General features: G+C 53.7%; 1 protein-coding gene across 1 annotated transcript in view; it reads left to right on the forward strand.

The window, feature by feature from the left end:
* Window positions 1–7,193, forward strand: part of ATP7B (ATPase copper transporting beta) — a 71,432-nt gene extending 64,239 nt beyond the window's left edge. Inside the window, 6 exon segments of the mRNA XM_079903017.1 lie at window positions 821–963; window positions 2,414–2,617; window positions 2,716–2,833; window positions 3,905–4,007; window positions 4,478–4,697; window positions 4,700–7,193. Of these exon segments, the coding sequence (XP_079759143.1) occupies window positions 821–963; window positions 2,414–2,617; window positions 2,716–2,833; window positions 3,905–4,007; window positions 4,478–4,697; window positions 4,700–4,867 (956 nt within the window). The 3' untranslated portion in view covers window positions 4,868–7,193.
* Window positions 7,194–8,732: the final 1,539 nt, after the last annotated feature.

The following is an 8,732-nucleotide window of genomic DNA, read 5'->3' on the forward strand; positions in this document are numbered from 1 at the left end:
ATTAGAATCACTTTGTTACTGTTAGTTTCTGCTAATAGAAGTAAAAACTACATGCAAATAAGAAATAATTTAATTGCTGTATTTTGAATGCTCCTCTTTTCCCATATTCTCTATCTCTCTCTCTCTCTCTCTCCCCCCCCCCTGTCTTTTTTTCCGGCTCTCACTGCCATGCCTTCCCCCGAGTCCTTTAAACGCACAACCCCCTCAGCTTGTCAAGCTGGAAATGGCTCAATTAAAAGTGCCTCTTACACATCCTCACCCTCACTGCTCCCGTCACACCTCAGTCCCCAGTCCTCGAATGCCTTCCTGTGTCAGTACCCAAAGAGTCACTCAAAAAAAAGAAAAAAAAAAAATTCTACAAAGTATTTCTGTAGGAAGAGACAGAAGGGAAGGACTGATTTTCTAGCTGTTTGGACATGTGTCACTTTTTAAGTAGCATTGGTTGCATTTCTCATGTTTTAATAGCTAACAGGTATTGAGTTATTATGAGTCAGGCACTCTGCAAAGGAAGAGATGTTCCTTGCAGAAAATCTAGAAAATTCCGAGAGCTGTAAAAAAAATGGAATCCCTCATTATCCTACCCCTCAGAGAGCCACTGTTAACTTTTTAACAGTCCTTCCAGACTTTTGTACGCATCTGGAAATGTATGTAAATTAAAAAAAAAAACAAAATCAAAACCGTATTCTGTTGTACAGTTTGGTGTTTTGCTTTGGGCGTGTAACACGGTATTAGGAAAACTGTTCCGCATCATGAAGTCTTACTTGCTTCTCGGGCTGCCCAGGGCGCTGCCACGTGTGCTCACCTGCGGTGTCTCCTGCAGGTGTGCTCTGTGGCATGATCGCCATCGCAGATGCGGTCAAGCAGGAGGCCGCCCTGGCCGTGCACACACTGAAGAGCATGGGCGTGGATGTGGTTCTGATCACGGGGGACAACCGCAAGACAGCCAGAGCCATTGCCACCCAGGTAAGGGCCGGGGGCCGGGATGTCTCCCACATCTGAAACTGCAAGCGATTTCAAGCTGGCAGAAGCAGTTTAAGGAAGATAGGTAAACACTAGTGCATTGAGCACTCAGCTTTGCTCTGGTCCTCCCCCCTCGCTGGGGTTTTTCTCTCCACACGCTTTGATCTTGGAGCCGTGCATGTCCCACAGGGGAACACCTTGCTGCTGCCCCAAAGATCACGCTGCTGGGGCCTGGGTGCCAGCACTCATCCCTGCACGGTGGCTGCAGCCCCGGAAAGGCTGTCCCAGCATTCTTTATTTTCCAGCCGCTGCACTGAGGAAAAAAGACCATGGCTTGAGGGCTGAAATAAACAACCTTGTAGCGTTTATATTAAGGGAGTGTTTTGCCGGCCCAGCTCTTCTCACTCTGCACCAGATAAGCCCCTGGGTCCCGGCAGTTCTTCTGCGGCGCTAGGGTCTGACTTTGGGCCACGAGGGCAGCACGACCGCATGCCTGCCTGCCCTGCCTCGCGGGGAGGGCTCCAGTGCAAACTCCAGACAACTGTATACCACCCCTTGCGGACATGTGTGTAAAGCTGTCTGCTTTTGAGAAGGAATTGCTCCTTGGGAAGGGAGCGGCAGTGCCCTGTCAGTCGTCCTTCTGAGAGTACACCCACTCCCGCATTAAAACTTGTTCCTGCATTCAGCAAGCACTTACTAAGCGCCACCCCTGTGACAGAGAGGAGTGAAGAGGGCACCGCCCTCGAGGAGCTCACGGTCCCGTGGGGAGGGTGGCCCAGGGACCAAGTGTAAACCAGGTGCTGGGCGCTCCAGTGGAAGAGTGCACGGGACGCATGGGAGCTGCCAGCTTACCCCTCAGCCTGGCGGGGGCCGGGGACACCTTCCAGGGGAGAGGAGGCCTGCAGGAGTCAGATGAAGAAGAAGGGGTGCTGGGGGCAGCAAAAGTGACCTTTGCAGGACAGAGCAGGCAGCACGAGCACCGCCTGCGGGTGCAAGGTAGCAGCGAGTTGGAGAGGCCAAGGCGGGGGCCGCTGGGGCCGGGGGGTGGGGTGCAGGGAGCTGGGCACAGGCAGGACCTGACCTGGGGATCTTGGGAGGCAGGCAGAGGAGTTTGGACGTTGGCCTAAGGGAAGTGGGATCCGCTGGAGGCCTTGAAGCAGGAGAGTAACGTGACCAATGATTACTGTTTCGGAAAGGTCACCGGGACGGCATCTGGAGAAGAGTGCTGGGAGGGCAGGATGTGGGCAGGAGGCCAGCGAGGGTCCCAGACCACCGCGGGGTGTTGGGATGGGAGCAGGGGGTACATTTGCCGTGCGACCTGGCATCTGCAGGACTTGGTGACGGGACCTGGAGGCTGAGGGCTCCTAGGCTTCTGCTCCTGTTCCTGCCCCTCGGCAACACCGGATGTTATTGTGCATTTGCTTTTTTATTGACTGCTGTTCTTTCCTTTCAGGTTGGCATCAACAAAGTCTTTGCGGAGGTGCTGCCTTCTCATAAGGTGGCCAAGGTCCAGGAGCTCCAGAACGAGGGGAAGAGAGTGGCCATGGTGGGCGACGGTGTGAACGACTCCCCGGCCCTGGCCCAGGCCGACGTGGGCATCGCCATCGGGACGGGCACGGACGTGGCCATCGAGGCAGCTGACGTCGTCCTCATCAGAGTGAGCTCTGCTGCGTCTCCCCTCGCTGTTGCCCGTAGCAGGAGTGCCGAGGGCCGCAGAGCGGAGCTCGCAGTTCACCGTGTGCTCTTCTCCTGCAGAATGACTTGCTCGACGTGGTGGCCAGCATTCACCTCTCCAAGAGGACCGTCCAGAGGATACGACTCAATCTGGTGCTGGCACTGATCTACAACCTGGTCGGGATCCCCATTGCAGCAGGTAGGCCCTCGCTGCCCTGTTGCCTCTGGCCCTAGTTGTGGCCAGAAGCCTTGAAGAAAGAGTTGATTTTATTATGTTCCGCTTTGTAAGTCTCCAAAGGTAGATGAGAGACTGCAGGGAGAACCCAAGCCTTCTGTTCACTGCTGGCCTCTCTGAAAAGCTGGCCAAGTTTCTCAACCCTATTTACCTTGGCCCTGTTTTCTGGAACATTATTAAGACATACAGTCTGAAAAATAATCAATATTAACAGTTATGGGGCACCCGTTACACGCTAAGCCCGGGATCAGTGCTTTAGAACTTTGTCTTAAGAATTAATCCCGCCTAGGTTTTATCCTGACTCGGAAATAATCATGGGAAGAGATGGATATTGTCTGCTCCCTAAGTCCTCCCTCCCCCACTGTATCTTGTGTCACCAGAGAGGGAAGAGTTGTTCCAAAGACCCCTGCAAGGAAAGCGCCTACATGGGCCAAGACCTATTTTTAAACGTGACTGCCGCACCCCACATTCCGCTGTTGGGTCCGAGCGGTCGGCACTGCCTCACGCGGTGGATCAGCACGTCCACCGCAGCCCGGCTCCGGCAGGTGCATTCCTGCCCTGTGGCCGGCTCAGGACCTGGTCCCCTCCCGGGCTTGCGGCTCTGTCCCAGGACCTGGTCTTGTTGCCCCTCATCAAGGTGCTTTGACGCCCTTGAGGGAGGACCTTCCGTGGAGAGAGGGCCCATGTTCGCCAGCGTGTTGCCCCGGTGCTCACACCCCCGAGGTGCCCCCGCATGGTGGCACCTGCAAGTCCCTGGGGCGCCCTGTCCCCTGGCGCTTCCCCCAAACAGGTGAGGGCACGTCTGGATGGTCCCAGGAAGGTCAGGGTGGGTGGGGGACCCCAATCCCCTTGACGGTCCCCCCGCCCCCCGCCCAGCTCTGAGACCGCCCGCCTCAGGCCCACGGGCACGCGGTCAGCGGCCAGCCCAGGGGCTTCCGAGCCGCCCTGAGGAGAGCTTCTGGTGGGCGGCGAGGCTGGGCCCCCCTCGCTGTCCGCCCTGGGCTGCGGCCTGAGTGCAGTCCCCCTCTTGGCCAGGTGTCTTCATGCCCATCGGCGTCGTGCTGCAGCCGTGGATGGGCTCGGCGGCCATGGCTGCCTCCTCCGTGTCCGTGGTCCTCTCGTCACTGCAGCTCAAGTGGTGAGTCCCCGCGGCGGGCCCGGGGGCCGGGGTGGGTGTGCGCCCCGAGCGGGGCCCGGCGTGTGTTTGTGTAACGGCTTGTCCACCGCGAGCCAAGTTTGCCTCTGATCAGTCACCTCGCACTGCTTCTTCCCGTTACTCTGCTCGACGGCTGTCTGTGTCGAGAGGTAGCTGTAGGATCCCTGTCTGTAATCATTTTTCCTTTTTTAAAAGGGATCTTTATTTACTTATGCTTTCAGTTAACAAAAGTTAATGACAGCCTACTATGTACCAGGCATTTGGCTAGAAAGTTTCTAAGTTGGGAACTTGCCCTGAGCCATGGGAGTTTGGTGGCCTTTCTTTCCTTTAAAAGCCTTGAGGCCCTGATACTGCGTGTTATTAAAGACTTCATGAGAGGCCTTCACCGGGCTTTACAGAAAAAGGCTGTGTGTCCAGAATGGCTCAGGTGCTCTTGGATTCTTGCTTTGCAGCTACAGGAAGCCGGAGCTGGCGTGGTATGAGGCGCAGGCGCAGGGCCGCATGAAGCCCCTGACCGAGTCCCAGGTCAGTGTGCACATCGGCATGGACAACCGGCGGCGCGACTCCCCACGGGCCGCGCCCTGGGACCAGGTCCGCTACATCAGCCAAGTGTCCCTGTCCTCCCTCAAGTCTGACGGGCTGTCCCGGCACGGCACCGCGGCCGGCGACGAGCGGGGAGCAAGTGGCCTCCGCTCCTGAGTGACCGGGACGAGGAGCCATGCGTCCGAAAGCCGCAGGCGGTTGTGGCCTCCGCCCGGCCCCCCTCCCTGTGTGGCCGAGGCTCCAGCCTGACAGCAGCAGCAGCAGGCGGCGGAGCCCCTCGCCAGCCCTGGACGTTCTAGATCACCCCTCCCCGCGGCTTGTGGACCACGCTGCCGGGGTCCCATGGGCTCATTGGAAACCTTGCTGGCCTCGAGAAGAGGAGGGACAGCCAGCCCTCCTCGCATCCTGTGCCGTAGCGTTTGGGATGACTGCCTGTGAAACGAGGACGATCTCGTTGGGTCCAAAAACTTAGCTGGGCCTGTCCACAGAATTCATTAAAACCTCGGGCTCCGACGCTTTTTGTTTCTTTTGGTTTTTGTTTTTTTGTGTTTTTTTTGCGGTACGCGGGCCTCTCACTGTCGTGGCCTCTCCCGTTGCGGAGCACAGTCTCCAGACGCGCAGGCTCAGCGGCCACGGCTCACGGGCCCAGCCGCTCTGCGGCACGTGGGATCCTCCCGGACCAGGCCCCGAACCCGTGTCCCCTGCATCGGCAGGCGGACTCTCAACCACTGCGCCACCAGGGAAGCCCTCCGGCGCTTTTTGACGACACCCACGTGCATCGCGTATCCGAGAGCATCACTTACCTCGGGTGTCCCCGTCTTTTCTGCTGGCGCCATCTCTTCCTTTTCTGTCCTTGACCCTGGGGCTGTGGCATCCCGTCGTCTGAGGGCCGGGCTGATGTCCTCACATCCCCGCGGCTGCTCTGCAGGGGGCTCATGTGCTCCTTCCTGAACCCCTTGCCCACACGGCCACCAGAGAGCCGCCATGCTTCTTTCTCCTCGGGGTGAGGAGAGGTCTTTGTTGCTTACGACCCTCTTCTCCGTGGAGTCCTGGCTTCTCAACGCCGCCGAATCCAGTGCTGTTGCTGACTGTCGCTGCCCAGCTGGAGGGAGGGTCTCAGAGCCCGAGACTTGAGAAATTCGGCTTCTTGGGGTGGGGTGGGGGTGGTCCGGGGGGACCCAGGGAGGCATGTGGTGCAGGAACCTGCTTGCTCCGTTCCAGGGGCTTCAGTTACATGGCCCACTATGTGACTGTCATCCCACGTGGTGCACTGTGGGAGTCAGGTCAGTGCTGCCCCAGTGCCTACAGCACTCCGGGGAAATGATACCCAAACAAGAGAGGAAATCTCAGTCCTCCACACGCATTGACTTCTGCACGCAGAGCTGGTGCCTTAGGGAAGGGGGTGACCACAGTTTCCCAAGAGAACATCTGTTTCTAACTTTAAGTGGCCTTTGTGGTTGCACAGCATCGGAGGGGCAGCAGTGGGGCCCATGGCGGACTCAGGGCTTGGTGGTGATTGGCAGACCACGTGGGGTAGACTAGTACTATCAGAATCTTAGACTAGGCAGTGCAGAGCCTGTTCTAAGTTCCAAGGTGAAGCCCTTATCACACACATTTTAGTTAGTTACTGTCAGTTATTTTCCAGGGGGATATAAGCACTTTTTATAAGTTACCTCTCATCCTCCCAACAAGCCAGCAAAGTTAGATAATTCACAGGCGTGAAACAGGCTCAGAGAAGCTAGGAATCCCACCCAGGATCACACAGCCAGTATACGTGGCAGAAGAGGGATCTGAATTCATGTCTGTTGGCTCTGAAATCTTTTCTCTAACTTGGCCCTACCTTGAATATTTTGCTCAATAAGAATAAACGAGAAAAAGGCCCTTGCGCTCCTGGAAGACCGAACCTGCCGGGTGATATATTTGCTGACTTGGGGTGAGATCTGACCGCAAGGTCATGTCATGTTCCCTTTGGATGGTTCCTTTCCATTTGCATATAATTTAGTTTTTGCTGGGTCTTAGCCTCTAAAGTTGATGTGCAGGGTTTTGTTGTGTTTTTATGGTTTCCAGTCTTCCCTCCCCTCCCCAGCCCCTTCCTGCTCTGTGTTCCCAATTGTGTCCTCTCTTTACTCCTGGCTGTGCTTGGGGAATGTGTCCTGTTTTGTAACTGGGCTAATCATTGTCTAAAGAATCTAATTGTATTGATTTTTCAAAAAGCTTTTAGGACCATAGATGTCATGTTTATAGGGACATGGAAATATTTATATAATTGTACAGAAAATAACCTTTCAGAGATGTTCAAAGTATAAGTTTGTTTTGGTCAGAAAAGAAGAATTCCTATTTCAAAAACTTTCCCATGCTATATTAGAATAAAGTTTCTTTTTCTATTCATCTAAAAATTTGCCTTTGGCTGGCTCCGAGTGGGAAGCGTGTAGGAGCCAGTGCAGCGCCATCTTTGGTGAGAACCTCGAGGTGCTGGCTTTGCTCAGTGCCTTTTCAGGGGGAGAATAGAATGCGGTTTAACAGTGGAGGCCAGGAGGGTGGCCCGAACCCTCTGATGGGCCATCCCAGCACTGTGTGAGCCCCTCTCCCGAAGGCCTTCCTCAGTGGTCTGTGGGGAGAGCTCTGGAAAGCACCGCCTCAGGGTACCTGTCCCGCTGGTTCGGACACGGGCCTAGGTGACCCCATCATATGCACTTCCCTGGTTGAGGGCGATTGTCTACAAATGGCTGTTCTCAAATGCACACATTTAATCAGAACAGCTATATTTTGGGATCCTTGGCCCTGAAGGAATCGGGTGGGAGGGATAGTAGAAAAGTCTGGACCAAAGTGCTGTGTTGGGAAGGCTCTGTGGGCATGTTGTGTGTGTGTGGCGGGGGAGCTGTACCTAGAGGTGAAGTGACAGTGTCATTCGTCATCCAAACCAGGATACTTTTAAGAGTGAAAGGAGGTGCTATTAACAATTATGACAGGGCAACTGGCCTGAACTGGGACTACCCAGGCAAACTGGGACGTGTGGTCACCTGCCTTAAAAGGGAAATAGACATTTTGCTGTCGTCACCAACACAAACTGTAACACTTCAGAACTTTGCCCCGATTGTAGGTTCCACAGACATGCTGGTGACCTAATCCTTCATCAGACTGAGAGATTTCCCCCTCTGTCACATCCTGATACCAACACTTCTCTGTAGAGTCATTAAGGTGACTGTCTGGCAGCTTGGTGGAGAGCCAGGCACGGGCTACGCTAAGTGCCCTCCAGCACAGCCTTAGGACTTGACACCCGGCTTGCTGGACGCCTTTTCTGGAGGCCTGGCTATGGGAATTTCATGTCGTATGCACGTCCCGTTGTGGAAAGGGAAGGTTGAGTCCATTTCTTTAGAAAATAGATGTTTTCTAAAACTTGAGCAAATTTCCCTGATAGGATTCCACATGCACCCGAATAAATCATAACATCTGTCCATTCCTGATAACTTTTCAGCCTTTAAGACCTTAGTGAAGAATTGTGATAGGATCACCTATTAAATAAATGAATGTAATAATTCTAGATTTTCTCCTTCTCTTAAACAACGGCACCTGGAAATTGACATGTCCAAAAATCGGTCCCCAAATTGTTTTGCTGGTTTACTGTGGAACCAAGACTAATAAAAAAATGACCTTTATTTTAAGAAAATCCAGTGTAAGCCAAACTCAGCCAATCAAATAGGTGAATTAGAAAAAGGTTTGAATTACAGAAGGATTTTTTCTTTTTGCTTTGAAAAATTCATGATGATACTTCAGCAGCTAAGTTCCCTAATGTGTATAAAATTCTTCTGGAGTGAGAAAAGTTTTATTTGCATACAACTTTTTCTTCACTGCATCTTTTGTTTTAAAAGAAAGTAAGGAGTAGCATACACGAAGAAATGCTTTAGGCAGCCAGTCGTGCTGACGCTCGGTTTCCCCTTCAGATTACCTTGATGTGTGGGAAAGCTGAGTTGGTATTGGAAAGTATTGTGGAGCTCTTAGGAATGAAACCACCCTCCCTTCTTCATTTTCAACCTCAGCTTGGGCAGAGACATGAGCACCACTGTTTTGGTGCCTTCCAGAGGGAGATGTCTGCTTGTCTGCCGTGTTCCTTTGTGTAAAGACAATGACAACGGCTGAAATTACAGGATAGAATATGAGAATGTT

This window comes from Stenella coeruleoalba (genome assembly GCF_951394435.1).
Source record: "Stenella coeruleoalba genome assembly, chromosome: 18".
Classification (NCBI taxonomy): domain Eukaryota; kingdom Metazoa; phylum Chordata; class Mammalia; order Artiodactyla; family Delphinidae; genus Stenella; species Stenella coeruleoalba.